At 47.8% G+C, this 16,387-nt stretch overlaps 1 protein-coding gene across 1 annotated transcript in view; it reads right to left on the reverse strand.

Annotated features, from left to right (window-relative positions):
• Frmpd1 (FERM and PDZ domain containing 1) overlaps positions 1-16,387 on the reverse strand; it is a 98,941-nt gene that overhangs the window by 24,423 nt on the left and 58,131 nt on the right. Inside the window, exons 3-6 of the mRNA XM_032891292.1 lie at positions 14,644-14,801; positions 13,775-13,877; positions 10,052-10,097; positions 2,129-2,236 (exon numbers count right to left, since the gene is read on the reverse strand). Coding sequence (XP_032747183.1) covers positions 2,129-2,236; positions 10,052-10,097; positions 13,775-13,877; positions 14,644-14,801 — 415 coding nt within the window. The remainder of the gene's footprint in view (positions 1-2,128; positions 2,237-10,051; positions 10,098-13,774; positions 13,878-14,643; positions 14,802-16,387) is intronic.

A 16,387-nucleotide genomic window follows, 5' to 3' on the forward strand; every position in this document is an offset into this window, starting at 1 on the left:
TTTAAATCTCTCTATATTCTAAATTTATACAAGTGAGATGTCTGGGCCATATTTCACAGGAGATAGGAGATATCAACTTGCATCGTTTTCCCCTCGCCCATGAGCTTATGAACTCTATTTTACAAAGCCCCAGTGCATGCAGGACCGGAACCCCTCTCAGCACCCAGGCTGACATTTTTTTTTTTCTTCTGATTTGTGCTCATTCACTAATGAGCTGGCAGCTCACCAGCTCTGCCCATCACTTCCTAACAGTTCTCCCCCGTGTCTCTTTAACTGTGAGCCAAGCCATAACTGTGAGCAGACCCATTTCCAAAGCTGGGCTTTACTAGAATAATCTAGAGTGATGTGCACCCTCAGAGCTTTCTTCTTTTCCCTGTTGAGGGAGGTTTAATCAGTTTTTAGATGCTTCTGAGGATGGAGCTGCGGGTCACAGTGACACGAACTCCCTGGCTTTGCTGTCTCTCCTGTGGATGGCTGGTGCCAATGCCTATTCTTGGAGCCCCAACCTTCAAGCTTCTCAGAGACAGACACTTTGAGGTACACCGTCCCCTAAACTGCCCACCCCTACTAAAACTCGTCAGCAGTTCAGTAGCTTTGTTTGGGTTTTCAGAACAGATACGAGGGGATGAGGGATGAGGGTCATTTTTAAAGCCACAGTCCGGGCTACCTGGTCTATACCTGTGACGCTTTCTGTCCTGAGCTGCTTCTCATCCCCACCACTCAGCATGTACAGGACTCTGCAGTATGCAAGCCACCTGCTTCCTGGCCTTTTTGCTAAGATTAAGTGAATGCACATGTCCAATCTAAATTTAATCTTCAGAGAGGTTCAATCCATTTTCACAAGTGTGGGCACCCAAGAGATTCGAATCATTGCTGACAGACAGCATCCCAGGTTTACCCTGATTGATGTATTAGGCCTCCACTGGCCCCTTCCTGAACAAGCCTACCCTTTTCTCTCAGGTCTCACTGAAGATGTGCTCTGCCGTGTAGCAGGGCAGACAGAAAATAAGGGATTTTATATGTGGACCAGGTGACCTGAATCCTTGGTTTAAATGGCCATGAAGCCCAATCCTTCAATTTCTATGGATGACAAGAAGCTTTGACTTGAAAGTTTTAAAGCCTAATACTGATTGCTGGATTCAGAATGGCAAAAGTTACCAGTCATTTTATAACATATGAGTAAATGTGTCTTTATCATAAATCCTTATTTAAGACATCGATCTCAAGATAGGAAATGGATCTGTGGTTAAGAACGCTTGTTACTCTGAGCTCAGTTCTCTGTACCCATAGGGTGTTTCTAAACATTAACTCCAGTTTCAGGAAATCCACTGCTCCCTTCTGGCTTTTGTGACCCCTCCAACCCCCGACACACATACACAGAGGCACAGAGTATAGAGACCAATACAGACACATACACATAAATAAAAATAAATAAAAATAAATAAACCTTAAACGATCCATCTGAAGGCTCAAATTTCCCTTATCAAACATGTCTTTTTATAGAACGCCCCCGCCTTCTCCCATCAACCCTGGGTTTTTCTATATCAAAAATGACTAGAGATCATGACCAGGAAAAAACAAAGAAATGGCACCACGCATGTCCAGGCTCCTGCCTTTTCTTACTTGTGATTGAACAGTTAATTCTCTTACTCTCTCTAAGCCTCTGTTTCTTCTTTTATTACAATTCCTCTGCAGGATAGAAGGACTAGGCACAGAAAAGGTTTAAACTGAGTAACAGAGGTTCAATAAGATGTTGGGCTCTTAGCAGATGTTAAATCAAAAAAAGAAAGGAATCCCGCTACCGTCGCCCCATTATTTTAGCAACATATTAATGTTTCCTTTCATGGGGATGGTAAGCTCATTCATGTCGAGAACTGGAATCTCCAGACGCATCACAGCAGGGAAGTGGCGTTGGTGGCTGAGCAGCCACACTCAGAACTGGATCCTCAGCTCAGCCTTGGCCCAGGGCGCCCCTGGCTTCCCTTGTCCTGCAGAGGAAGTACGCTCAGCCTCCAGCAAATGCCCATCAATCCCTCTGCATCCTTCCTGAAGATTCCAGAGTGAGGCACGTGCTATAAGACGGCTTGCCCACCTCAGCAAGAACTCCCGTCTCTGGCTACTGACGCACCTGGCTGTGCCCACTGACCAGCACCTCCTCAGCGAAGTGCACCTTCACTGGGTTGGTCTTCAGCCGGGCCCTCTTCTCTTCAGTCAAGAAGGACGACTTGGGGACTCCCTGAAAAATATTAACGTGCTTTGGAACTGCACCATCATAAAAGCGTTTGCATCTTTTTAAACACACACACACACAGCCTTATGGTTGCTATGGACTCAGTAAAGGGCATGCGGAAGGAGGGCACTCCATTTAAAGATTTCTTTTCCTAGCATCTAGGGAATCCAATCTAGACAATGTTCCTGTGTATCTTAAATGGCTGGAAACTCCAAACGGCAGTCAACTAATGGTGACAAACTGAGACAAACGGGGCTGGAGAGGGAACCTAAGTCCTGGTTTACCTCACAAGTTGTGAAAACATCAAACACAAATTCTGATGAATGGAAGCGAGTGTGTGTGTGTGTGTGTGTGTGTGTGTGTGTGTGTGTGTGTGTGTGTGTGTGTGTTCAGGTGCATGTACAGAGACCTTGGAATCAGGCTTTGTTACCCAAAACCTAGGATCTGAACTCTAGTTCTAATACATGCATGCATGCGCGTACACACACACACACGCACACACACACACACACACACACACACACACACACATGACAGACACATACATATAAATAAATAAACTTTAAAAATAACTGTATGATCAGTCAGGCAGTGGTGGTGCCTGCCTTTAATCTCAGCATTCAGGAGGCGGAGGCAGGTAAATCCCTGAGTTCGAGGCCAGCCTGGTCTACAGAGTGAGTTCCAGGCCAGCCAGGGCTACACAGAGAAACCCTATCCGGAGAAAACAAACAAAGAACCAACCAACACCCCCCCTACTCCCCTCCACCCTGAAACAAAACAAAACAAAAATCCTTCCCAAACTCTATGACTCTGGCTGTCTTTGAGCTTCTCTGAATTTTAGGCTTTTAGGAGCTAGACAGAGCTCCCTGAAGCCTGTGTGAATTGTGACTGGCCTCTCTTGACTGTTATCTTCAGTATTCTCTCTCTCCAGAAGTCAAACGACTCCTATTAGCTGGTACGAACTGATGGTAAACCCTTACACAGATCACGTCAGGTCAAACTTGAGCAGTGTCCTATATGAATGAGACCAACAGGTCATGATCTTCCTGCCCACCAGGCTGTTTCCCAGCTGGCGCCCACCTTCCCTTCAACTCTCTAGCCAGTCTTTTAGGCCAACCTTTAGGATGTCCGTATGTATAAGATGCTGCTCTGGGCCACGTTCTATGTAGCCGAGGGAAGAGATCTGTAACAGCACTGGGGAAGTTTCTGGAAGCCATGGACTTAGATATCAACACACCAGTGCCCAAAGTGCATGAAATGAACAAACGGCCCTGACATTTTAGTAAGAAGACATCGTGGTGTTACGCGGTGTGACTGGGCATACAGCTGTGATTCACCACCTCAGAGACATAGCTTGCTTTCAGGCCACAAGCGTAACAAAACCTTGAGCATGAGAGGGAGCCATAGCTCTGTTCCCATGAAGAAACTCTCGGTTTTCCAATCTGAAAGAATAAATGACATAGGCAAAGAAGAAGTTGAAATCCAAAGTTATGAGCTCAAGCCCCCGATCCAGGTGAATCTAGAGGGGCGAGGAACCAGAATATGCCACAGCTGGCACTGCCCAACACCAGAAAGGGAGACATATTTACGAACTAGAGAAGACCAATATCAAGCTCTCTGCAGCAAACATGGACGATTCCGAAAGCACACACTGGAAAGCCTGTTGTTAATCCTTGGTAAAAATCTAAGAGATGAGCAGGGGGCTTTTCAGCATCGATTACTGATGACCAAGGAGTCAGCAAGGACAAGTCGGAGCCAACCAAGTTCAGTTTTCTTTTGAAGACAGCATTTAAAATAGACAGAGCAGGGTCCCGTGGACATGTCAGAATTCCTTCGTTCTTGCAAAGCATTTAATAACCTCTCCCGTAATCCCCCTTTGGAGAAAGCTGGATGCAGAGCCAGTAGGTGGACTCGGCAAAGGTTTATCTGCACTCAAAATAGTTCTGGTTTCCTTTCTCTTCTTCTTTCCCCGTCTTTTCTTGTGCTGGGGGATCAAACCCAGGGCCTTGTTCTTGTTAAGTCAAGGGAGCCGCCACTGAGTTCTAAGTAACTCAAGCTCCCTTTGGCTTAACCCTTATTGTTGATATTTAGCAATGCCTCAGGTGAAGGCAGAGAAAGGCAGAACTGTAAGAGGTCATCAGGGCCCAGAGCACAGTGAGTGTTCACAGCAACGGGCAAGCGTCACCACTCTAAAGACTCAGGAGATGGAGCGACCAGAGGAGAGCAGAGGCAAGACCCAGAGAGCAGGAATCTACAGGAGCCCATCACTGTATCTCATGCCAGGGAGGGTAAGTCCCTGAGCATTAGGCCAAGAGCTGAAATGTTAAAGAAAATTAGCTGGCTGAGAACCAGAAGAGAAGGAGCTCTGAGAAGAGGAGGCTCCTTGACAGGAAAGGAGGAAGATTATAGCTGGCCATCGTCAAATGAGCCTTTCAGTCTCAGGACTATAAAAGCATAGCAGGCTAAAACACCCAGCCAAGCTACATGACCTGACGTGGATTAATAGGAAGAGCGACTCCGAGGATTTAAAAAACAAAAAAATCGATTGGACAAGCACGGGATGGGGGGCCTCGGCCTGGAAGCTATTCATTTGAAAACCAGCTCAGTATCTCACTGACCACAAGTATCACCCAAGCCAGCAGTGTGACTGGCTTTGCCAAGTGGGACTCCAACCCCGAGCTCCAGCAGCATTCCTGGTGCACACCAGAAGTGACCCTTCATTCCCCGGGGCACTCTTTGGCTATTGGTGGAAGCGTGGACCTTTCCAGATGTCGCCATTTGCAAGGGTCACTGAAACTATGATTCGTCCCGAAACCCATGGGTGGAGTGGGAAGTGTGAGGAGTAATGGATCAGCTTGAAGACAGGAAAGCCTATAGCCAGATCTCAGAGTAGCTATCTCAGACAACGAGGACAGTCGCTGGGAGTTACGAGGACATAGGGTCTGGCACTCCTGGAACCACAGAACTGGCTGCACACTTCTTCATCTGTCATGGAAAAGCCCAACTGATGGGCCCCTCTTTGCTTTCATATCTGCACGTCAGCACTGCAAACTAGGCACCCCAGAGTCTATAACGCACTGCAAACCAGGCACCCCAGCGTCTGTAACCAACTGCAAACTACTTGTGCAAGTGCACTGATATTTTAAAGGAACAATTTGGCGGATATGAACTACCCTTTATCCCAGAACTTCTGAGCTCTTCCTGGGTTCACTGATAAAATGTGCGTCTTTGCTGCAGAGATAACACTTTAAAAGTATTAGGGTAGGAAAATTTGCTGGCCAAGAGAATGGCATCTCTGGCCTGGCTAGACCCCTATGTTCCAGATGGGCTGGTTCAATCTGTCTGGCTAAGAGACTCCCAGGGAAGTGGGGGGTGGAGGGGTAGGGGGCTCACCCCCCAGCCACCCTAACAAGGTAGGTGTGATAATTAGCTCTTTAATGAGATACTGTTCTTTTCCCCTCCCAGAATCCCCACCCTTAGTGCAGCAGCTCACTGGAGACAACCTTGTGAGGGCTGGGGATCGGCCAACTTTTCTGAATTTTTAAGGAGAGCATTATGTTTTCTTCTTCTCTTTTCTAAGCACGCTTTCCTTAACACCTTGGCCTCCCCTGGGGGGAGGGTAAATCTATCACTGTGTTGGAATGGATTTGCCACAGCTCATGTCAAAGACACACTTTAAGGAGGGGCGGTACTCACTTCAGCCAGAAATCCTGGCCCTATTAGAAGCCATCCAGCTGCCAGAAAAAGATACCCATTGTCCACTGCAAAGGGCATCAAAACGGGGATCCCTGGAGGGCCGAGGAAACAGGCAGCAGACTTAGCCACCCGGAGGGCAATCCTAGAACCAATGGGGCATCTTCAGATCTTGATCGCCCTGCCCAAACCAAATTGCTCCAATGCCTAAACTACACACAAAGAAGAAACCAACGGATAGAAAAGGAAGACGCCGGGAAGGTCAAAAATAGGTGGCCGTTCTTGCTGGACACACCCCCTGCTATTCTTGGAAGAGAAACAGTCACCAAACCCCACCAGACCACCCACCTAGGGGCATCCAAGCCTGTGAGTTACTGAGGCCCAGAGGTTACATCCTTCAACTAGACAACCTTGTCAAAAACACTGTCCAGATGAGCCACTCGGACACAACTGAACCCCAAAGGAAGGGGGAAAAGAACCCTGGAAGGAACTCATACCCAAAACAGCACCCCCGGAGAACGCTGAGAAGTAAACTTTACAGAAATAAACCCCGCCATTCGACTAGTCAGTGGTGGTGCACACCTTTAATCCCAGCGCTCAGGAGGTAGAGGCAGGCCAATCTCTGGACATTAGGGGGTCTCCTACTCCCTCCCTGCCATGGCGCTGTGTGCTCGCCTTGTCGACCTCCATGCAGACTTCAATGGCACAGCTTCCTCCCCTCTCCTCCATGCTCCTCCACCAGACAGGCTGGGCTTCGCAGCCTGCTTGTCCCAGGGCTTCCAACAGAGTCCATCCTTGCATTCTTTTATTAACGAGACTGAGAACTCCAAAGGGGACTCCCCTTTATGAAAAGAATGACTAGTTGAAAAGTTTTTGCATATTTCTACAGCACCCTTGCCAAGGGTGACTCAGTGTCACTTTGTGAAAAAGGTGGGGCACATGAAGGTCAAATGGCATCACCTTAGAAAGTGTGGGCTCCAGAGTCTGACTCCCGGGAAATGAACCTATCCCCCCACCCCCCCACCCCCCCACCCCCCGAGAACGGTGTGCCACACAGTGAGCTCTGTTGCCACAGCATCCGTGATCTGCAAAGGTGGGGATAATGAGTCTGTTCTGATTTGTAAGGCTTCCTTCCGGTGAAAATTATGTAACGTATTCATTGCTAGTATTAATGCTAGTATTAAAATAACATAATTGAGACAAAAATGCAGACTTGGGGCCAAGGTGATGGCTCAGTGGTGAAGAGTCCGTGCTGCCATAGGTCTCGGTGTTATCCATCTTTAATCCTTCAGCACTCAAAAGGCAGAGGCAGGTGGATTTCTTTGAGTTTGAGGCCAGCCTGGTCTACATAGTGAGTTCCGGGACAGCTAGGGCTACACAGTGGGACTTGGTCTCAGATAAACAACAGACCAGTCCGTGCTACTCTTCCCGAAGACCTGAGCTCGATTCCCAGCACTCACGCCAGGTGGCTCAAACTACCTGTAACTCCAGTTCCTAAGAACCTGACACCTACTTCCAGCTCCCATGGGTACTGCATTCATGTACACAAACCCCACACAGACACATGCATGTACATGGAATGCAAAATTTAAGCCAGAATGTATTTGTCCATAAAATGCCGTGTCCTAGAGAAGTAGCCATTAATGTCTACGCTTTGGATTTTATAATTGCCAAACTGTTTCAGTTATATGAGTATTCCAAGAATCGACCATGATCACAGCAACACCAAGCTTCCTTGTGCTTTGGGACACTTCTGGAAGGGACCAGCCTATGGTCAGGGCATTTCTCAGGGGTCCTGGTGGGCTCCCCTGGGTGTGTACGCACATTTCTGCCTGGAAACCTTGGTACTGGAACACAGATCTCCCCCACAACCCCAACACACACACACACACACACACACTCACACACACTTTCCAATTTTTAAGCCGTACGGCTACGTGCCGTTTTTCTGCCTCACAGAACCAAATCTTTATTTTGTCCATTTCGTGGAACTGCTGCGGGAAACCCCCACCGAAAATGAAGACTAAGAAGGTTCCCATTGAGATGATAATAAGCTAAACAGAAAGAAAGGCTCGCCACCTGCACTGTTATTTACGCTGATCAGCTTTATCCATTTTTATATGGGGGTCACATTGTTTCACAGACAAACTCTGGCTAGAATAAGAAAGCCTCCACTCAGCCCGCACTGAACATTCAGCCTGTCGTATTTATAGCAAACATTTTAATTCTAATTGGGTGACTTTCCCCCCTACTGCTCCCAAGAAGTAAAAATAAAACACTGTTGAACAGGGAGACGAGACTAGCTCTTTGTTTATGGAGTGTTTGGACCACAGAAGTGTTGTTTTCACGAGACCGAAAGGGCCATTTCTTCCACAGTGCTTCTGCCTAAGGCTGTGTGCACAGGAAACCCTTAATAGCCAGTGGTCTGACAGTCAGTCGTCCATATTGTTTCTACCTTATTTTTTTATTTCTTTAACAAATTTAAAGTTACATTATTTTGTGTGTTCTCGTGTGTGCATGTGTGCCTGTGGATTCGTGTGTGTGTGTGTGTGTGTGTGTGTGTGTGTGTGTGTGTCTGTAGTGACAATCACATGTCACTGGGCCCACACGGAAGTCAGAAGACAACATGGAGGAGCTGGCTCTTTATTTTCACTATCTCGGTCTCACTCAGGTCATCGGGCAATCAGCAGTACATAGTCTACTACAGCATATGGTATGTGTAAGGTTGCCCGTATCCCAGCGACTTAACACCATTGAGACTGGTTATACAGAACTACCGTACTCGCTCTCAGGAGCCCGAAGCAGAATCCACTATAAGAGGTAGATTTTGGTTCTTAGTATTCTCTTTAATCACGTTAGTTGATTATTGAGGCAAGATTTCATATAGCCTAGGCTAGCCTTCATCCCGCTAAGTAGCTGAGGCTAGCCTTGAGGCTAGTTCTATTTTCTCCCAACTTCTTTTCACTTCTTTAATTGATTTATTTCCTTTCTAACTAGTAGAAATAATTAAGATTATCAATTTTAGCCTGATCACAGCTTCAACACGTAGTAATTTTGTTGTTGTTCCCACATGGCCCTGGCTGTCCTAGAACTCACAAAGTAGACCAGGCTGGCCTGAAACTCAGACTCTCCTTTCCAGTGCTGGGATTAAATGCCTGAGCTACCACACCCAGCTTAGTTTCTATTTAAAAACATTTAGGAAATATTTAAATATGTTTAGGAAAAGAAACCATTATAGTTTTACGTTTTTTGTTTTGTATATTTTTTAATAGGATCTCACATATAGCCTAAGCTCGCCTTAGGCTTGCTCTGCAGCCCAGGTTGGCATTAAACATTTTATCCTCCTGAGATTAAATCTCAGTCTCCCGAGAACTGGGGTTTTAAGTGTAAGCCACCACACCCAGACCTATATGCTTTTTTTCCCCCTTAATTTAGGAGTGGTTTGCTGCACTTTCTTGATAATCTAGTATGTGGTCAATCGGACTAGATTATTAAATACATTATTAAAATTCCCGATGTTACTCCCACTTCTTTTTTTGATTTATGCCTAGTTAAATTCTCAAAATGTGAATTTTTTTTGTCAATATCTCCTCCTTGGCCAGTCTGCTCTTTCAACTTGATCCCACGAGCTTACCTGTACCTGTGTCGAGGGACCCTTTGATGGTCCAGGCCTGCTATTTTCTGGCTTATCACACTTACATCCTGCCTTGCGGTTGGCCTCCGCGGATAAAACTGTCACACCCAGCACTTCATTTGGTGCTTTGGATGATCCGACAGACAGACAAGGCAGTTACTGTCCCCTGCCGTTTTATCGAGTGAAAACCTGAAGAAGAGACTTGTCCAAAGTCATTCCCCCAAGCCTGCCTTGGAGCTCCCTGTTGGAGGTCCTCTCCATCAGCACACTGCACATCACAGGTGATCTCCTCCCCTGAACGGCAGGTCCCCAAGGCCTGGACCACCTATGGCCAGGAGGACGTCAGGCCAGACTGGCTGACTAGCCATCCATTGCCTGGCAGCTGCCACCCACTGCCCTCTGCCCTATTGTATAAGGGATATCTCCAAGGAGCACCAGAGTCTTAGGATCAGGGAGAGTGAAACTAACATATAGGGGAAAAAAAAGAGGCTTACCGATGTGCAGCGGACAACTGTAATTGAAAGAGCATCTTCCGTTTCTCTGAAAAACAGAAAAGGATAAAAGAACAGTGTGTGTGTGTGTGTGTGTGTGTGTGTGTGTGTGTGTACGCACCTGGTGTAGTGACTGTGATAAACCCTACTCCTTTGAAAGGCTTCTTTGGCTCAATGCTCCTTCTCCGTGGATGCCCACCTCTGCCCTCTGTCCACTCCACACCTCAAGGCTCTTCCTTTAGTGTCATACGGTAGAAAACTCATGCAGTGGATGCTGGCCCGTTTTATGTGTGTGCTTTGTTTCTTTCACAGTGACAACACAGGTAATCTATCCTCCTATTTCAAAACACACAGGCTAAACACTCCTAGCACCTATCAGAGAAGAGCCAACTGGTCTGTAGTGTCTGGGCACACACAGTCACTGGGTGAGCCCAAGCATATAATCAAGATTCGGAAGGGACATTCCCGTCGCAAATTATAGTGGAGATTACAAAGGTGATCTGACAGGTAACTGTCACACCTCCGCTTTCTTTAAGAAGGGACCAGGAAGGAGCAGGAGTAGACCTCCCATGCTCCCCTCTCCCTCTGCCCCAACCCCTTGCCATGCCTACAAAAAGAAACAGTTTGAAGCTTTTATTTGCCTTCTTCCAATACAGACATTTAGGTCAATGGAAGGGGATACATCATCCCCTCCAATGGTTAAGCTCGACCTGAGGGCTGCCACTGTCTGAGGGTTGCCCCTGCTCCAGTTCATGTGAGCACAGGCCTTTTCAGAGGTAAGTCACAAAGGAGCCAGGGCCCCAGTGCTATACAAAGGATACTGGGCCTCAAAAGACTTGTCAGGTTATTCTGGATTTTTTTTGTCTGTCTGTCTGTCTGTCTGTCTGTCTGTCTGTTTACCCTTCTCAACAAAAATGAGTGAAAACTATGCACTGCTTTCAGACCCAGGACACCAAGCTCCAGGAGCAGTCCATGCCGAGATTTCCACAAGCACAGGAACAGAGTCCCAGCACACCTCCATCAGAAGCCCATCCTGGCCACCCGTCTCCAGGAGAACGACACAGGATCTTGCTGTATTGGCACCCAGGATCCTCCATAATTTGGAGTTAACCTCCCAGAATGTTACTTAGGGCAAAGGGAAGTGTTCCGTGCACCTCTGCACCCATCCTACTACTGTCCAAGTTTATTATTTTACCCAGCGCGTTGTCCAAGTTCTACCTGGCAGGAAAGGTCCTGCCCCAGGGGCACGAACCCAGATGCACCGAGCTTGCCTAGCATGCATAAAGCCCTGGATTTCATCCCCAGCATCACACAGTCTGGGTGTGGTCCTACATGCCTGCCTCCTAGTACTGGAGAGGTGGGGGCAGGAGGATGTAGAGCTCAAGGTCAGGTGAGTTTGAGGCCCGCCCTGGATACACAGTCAAATAAATAAATAAACAAACAAAGAAAGTGAAAAGGGTACAACTGAAATATTTCTGGACTCTTCTCTGCTTTGTCAAATTGCAGCTTCATCCTAAGCTGGGAGTCCCCTGTGTTTGCAGCCTGGCTTCTCAGCTCCATTTAATGCTGAATCTGCTCACCCTCATCTGGGAAGGGTGTGTGCTACGCTGATCTGCACGGGCTTGCAAGTGGCTGGGGAGCAGATTGCCTCTGCCTCCCAGGGTTCTTTGCCCAGACTAGATGCTCAGTGAGCAGACAGGGGCCAAGTATTACCTAAATGCCCAGTTCTAGACTGCGGCTTAAAGTTATAACTACATTTGTTGATCCCTCAGAGTTCAGGGCTGACAGAACTATTAGTAGCACTGAAAAAAAAAATCTGTGGGGAATGATCCTCCTTGGGAAAACAGCCCAATAACCTAGAAAGCAAACTTTGAGGCTTCTATACTTATTTTTAAATAAAAATCATCGAATCCTTTCCTGCCCGCTTCACCGACTCAACTACGCCTCTGGCATTCCTGAAGCAATATTGGATTTGGCTTCAGAGATTCTCTGTGAGCCTTAACTTGAACTGTCTGTCTCCACAGTAAGACTGTGTTCCCTGAGGGCGGAGATGGGATTCTGCATCCTCAGTTCCTCCTTCTCTGGCTTGTGGATGTTACCTGTTACTGCTGCCTGAGATACGCTCGCAGATGAGCGTACCACGACCCGACGCCAGGCCAGCCAGCTCACAGAAAGCGCATGCTACACTCACCGAACCCCGCTTCTCGTTTCTGTGAACATCAAAGTCAAAGCAGTGCTGAGTGGAATTAAAAGCCAAAGGCTGCATGTGTCCTGACGTATGCCTCTAGCCTGTCCCCACCCCAGCACTGACTGTGGTCCACCTTTAAAGGAGGGTGGCCAATTCTCTGCGCTACGTGTTCTCTTATCTTACGGAGCATCCTCTGTGCGTGTGCCTTGCTCTTTCCTGGGAAGGTCCAGGCAGATAGGAAAGCATTCATGTAAATCACCATGACACCACAGAAAGCTGACAGTGCCACATCACCAAACCATGCGTATGTCAGACAGGCTGTACTAGAACACTCAAGAAGACAGTGACAGGATTAAAGACAAACACTGGCATCTATTTATTTCAAGCTGTGTCACATTTGACCACCAATCCTCCCAGGGTAGAGCCTATGTAGAATCCACCAGTATACTTACTCCCCACAGTGCCTTAGCATGGAGTTTAGGCATAGTGGATAAATATGTGTTCTAGGCTTGCTGAAGTCCTACAGGCAGGTGGAAGATAGCAAGGCACACTTATAAAGGTAACTTTTATTCATCACCCAGTGTAATCGTTGTCTCCGAGGTTCACTGCCTCAGTCTGCTATCCTAGGCCTAGTCCCGGAAGCTTCTAGAATCTACTCTAGGCCTAGAATATTTTCAGCCGCTAAGACTTACTGCTGAATAAGCTCACCCTTCCTCGTTCTTTCTGAGCTCTGACTGGTTGGCGCAAAACTCCTCTCCGAGATGACTGGTTCAAACTGGCTTCTTTCAGATTTCGACTGAATTGCTCTGCTTGGCCTCAGACTAACTCTAGCAATCTATTCTAACCGTCTGGCTCCTTCTCTTTTCTTTTCTTTTTTTTTCTTTTTTTTTTTTGGAGCTGGGGACTGAACCCAGGGCCTTGCACTTGCTAGGCAAGCGCTCTACCACTGAGCTAAATCCCCAACCCCCTGGCTCCTTCCCATTCGTCGACTCATTCTGTCTTCGCTGTGTCTAGCTTGTTCTCCCTGTAACCTGTCTCTGTACAACTCCCCCTTCTCCTCTCCCTCTGCACTGCTCTTTTTCCTCTCTCTTCTCGTGAGAGGTGGTCCTATCCTACTCTGTCAAATCTTTCTCCGATTCATCACTTTGTCTGCCACTCAGTTGGGCATCACTTTCAAACAGGGGTGCTTCCTTCTACAAACTAACTTTACCTTCATTATTTGGGATTAAAGGTGTGTACTAAGGGTGTGCCTGTATTCCAGCCAGAGGGATTAAAGGCATGTGCTACCGGGCTGAGCCCCATCACAACTAGAAACAGGTTTTTTCAGTAAATCTCATGTAGGGCTCACAGTGTGGTATTTATACTTCAACAGGGCCAGGTAGAAGATGGCATAGTATAGTCATTGCCAAGACGCCACCTTCTGAGATGGCTGGAACTATTCTGGTGCTTTAAAGGGGACAGGCCAGCCTCAGCACTCCAGAGGCTTCACTTTGCTCTCCCATCACCCGAGTGGCTGATGCTGTAAGACAGGCGAGTACCTGAGAATATCGACTGCTCGTTCGCATGAAAGGTCTTCAGCCAGCTCCTTGTTCATTTGGAGAATCTGATCGCCAGGGAAAAGCTTGCCGTGAGCAGAGCTGCCTGTTGGATAGAAAACAGATAATTGCTCAGGCTAGGAGGGTGAGCCACTACCAGTCACAGGGCACCTCGGAATGGCAGCCTAGGTCCGATGGGCACTGGCTCATATGAAGCATAGCTTTTCTCGCTGTAAACCGCAGGAAAGCTAGCTGTTTCCCTTCAGTTTCAACAGATGGTGGAGACTGTCCACAGAAAGTCAAGGAACAGAACTGTCCAGACCATCACAGCTGGTTTGAGTGGGTGGACAAGGAACTGAGTGTGTGTACATCCTTACATATGTAAACGGAAGTTAATACATTTTGACCAGCATCAAGCCTAACACCAATACACAGCTCAAGCAGGAAAACAAAGGCTCTCCCAGTCTGCTCCTCTCCCCTCGGGCACAGCCTATATTTCAGAGACTCAGTGAAAACAAATCAATCATTTCTATTATTCTCTCCACAGAAACTTGCCAGCCAGGACATGCAGGAGTCAAAGAGGAGGGCCAGCTTATCCAAATACCCTCCCTGCCCCTGACACAGGGCCTGGAAGCCATGGGAGTGCAGAGCCCCAGCCAAGACCAGTGGGAGTCTAGGGCTCAGAGTAGCAAGTGTTCCTGGGGCCACTCCATTCTGGCACCAAAGGAAGGCGAGAAGCCCTAGAATGAGGTCGGAATTTTCCAGCTTCCCAGAAGCACTTTCTGCCTTTTCTTATAGACCAGAAGGCAGGGGTAGAAGGGGGGGGGGTGGGGAGAAGCCCAGCTATTTTCCCATTTCCCCATCAGCCCTACCTGCTGTGACAGCCACCACTGTGAGGGGGAGAGTCTCAGAAATGTGGAATCCATAGTTCTGGAGGAGGACATCTTTGTCTAGTGTCACTGTGTGCTGCACTGGCGTGAGCGCCTGGGCTGGATTCCCGGGTGGCCCATCAGCAGCGGCGACTTTAGCCCTAGAAGAGAGGGAGTAGATGGTAAAACAAGTAAACAGAACCTCAAAAGGTGGCTACCATCCGGGCCATAGAGAGAGAGAAACACCTGAGGCGAAGTAGACGCTAGGCCTTTTCTTTCAGTATTGGGCTCCAACCAGGGCTTTGTTTGTGGCGGGCAAGAGCTCATCTGCCAGCCAGTAAGCTAAATCTTCAGTCCTCTGTGTTTGGAGATAAGGTATGGTTACACAGTCCAGGCTGGCCTCACTCGACATCTTTCTGCCTCTGTCTTAAGGGTTGAGCGAGATAAGGCACAGTACTGGGGACAACACCAAGTAGGACTTAGCACCACCTCTGGAGTGACATCACAAGATGCTGTGGACACCAGAAGGCTGAAGAACAGGGATGGGGTCAGGAAATTCTGCCTGGAAGAGGTAGAGCTTGAATTGGACCTAGACACACGTAGCTCAGGTTCTGGACTACAGAGTCAATGACTGGAAGGACAGATGGGTTGACAGGAATTCCAGTAGGACAGAATGCTTGAGTAGAGGAGGAAAACCACAGAAAGCATAGGAATGAAGAGTTATTCTGTTTAACGATTCCATTTTGATTTTTTTATGTCTATGTGTGCCCGTGTCCGTGTCTGTGTGTGTGTGTGTGTGTGTGTATGTGTGTGTGTGTCCATCAGTGTGTGTGTGTGTCTGTGTCCATGTGTGTCCGTGTGTGTGTCTGTGTCCGTGTCTGTGTGTGTGTCTGTGTGTGTGTGTGTGTGTGTGTGTGTGTGTGTGTGTGTGTGTGTGTGTGTGTGTGTGTGTGTGTGTGTGTGTGTACATGTGTATGGGGGGGACTCAAAGAGGATCCTCTGGAGCTGGACTTACAGGAGGTTGTAAGTTACAAATATGGGTGCTGGGAACTGAAGTCTGGTCCTCTACAGGAGGAACCAGTGCTTGAACCTCCGAGCCGTCTCTCCAGCCCCAGGGCTACTCTGCTTCGATGTTTGCTTGTTTTACAGATGAGCTCTCCTCAGCTGGTTTATCGATTCACCTCTCTAAAGCCTCAGTGTTACTCTCTAAAAACACACACACTGTCTCTACATCTAAGAGCAGGGAAGCTGAAAGCTGTGTTTTCTCCCATCTCTCAAAACCATGAAGCAAATCACAAACTCTTTTTCATCTGTCTGCAGCAGCAAATGGTTTTTTCCTACCCTAGCGTTCGGTGGTTGATTCTTAGGAAGGGCAAGGAGCGCTGGGATGAGGTGTTTGCCAGTATTGTAAACAGGAGGGCTGTGGAGAAGAAACAGCTCCCTCAGGCCTCTGCAGGTGCTGTCTGTAACTGGTTCTCATCTATTTACTCAGCACTGTCAGGAACTCTGCCCGATGCAACAGGACCTCACCTATCGGGCTGTCATTTATAATGACCTCAATACCAAACAAGAACCAGGAAGGATTAAACAGTCTCCAGAGCCAGTTTTCTGAGACTGTGGAGAGATGACCTGAGCCCCACTGCTTAGAAGCCGGAGTGGGGGTGGGGGTGGGGATGGGTTCCTCCGGGAAGTTAACATGTTAATACAAAAAGATTTCCAGAGAGACCTAACACAAGGCAGGAAATCA

This window comes from Rattus rattus, chromosome 1, assembly GCF_011064425.1.
Source record: "Rattus rattus isolate New Zealand chromosome 1, Rrattus_CSIRO_v1, whole genome shotgun sequence".
Classification (NCBI taxonomy): Eukaryota; Metazoa; Chordata; class Mammalia; order Rodentia; family Muridae; genus Rattus; species Rattus rattus.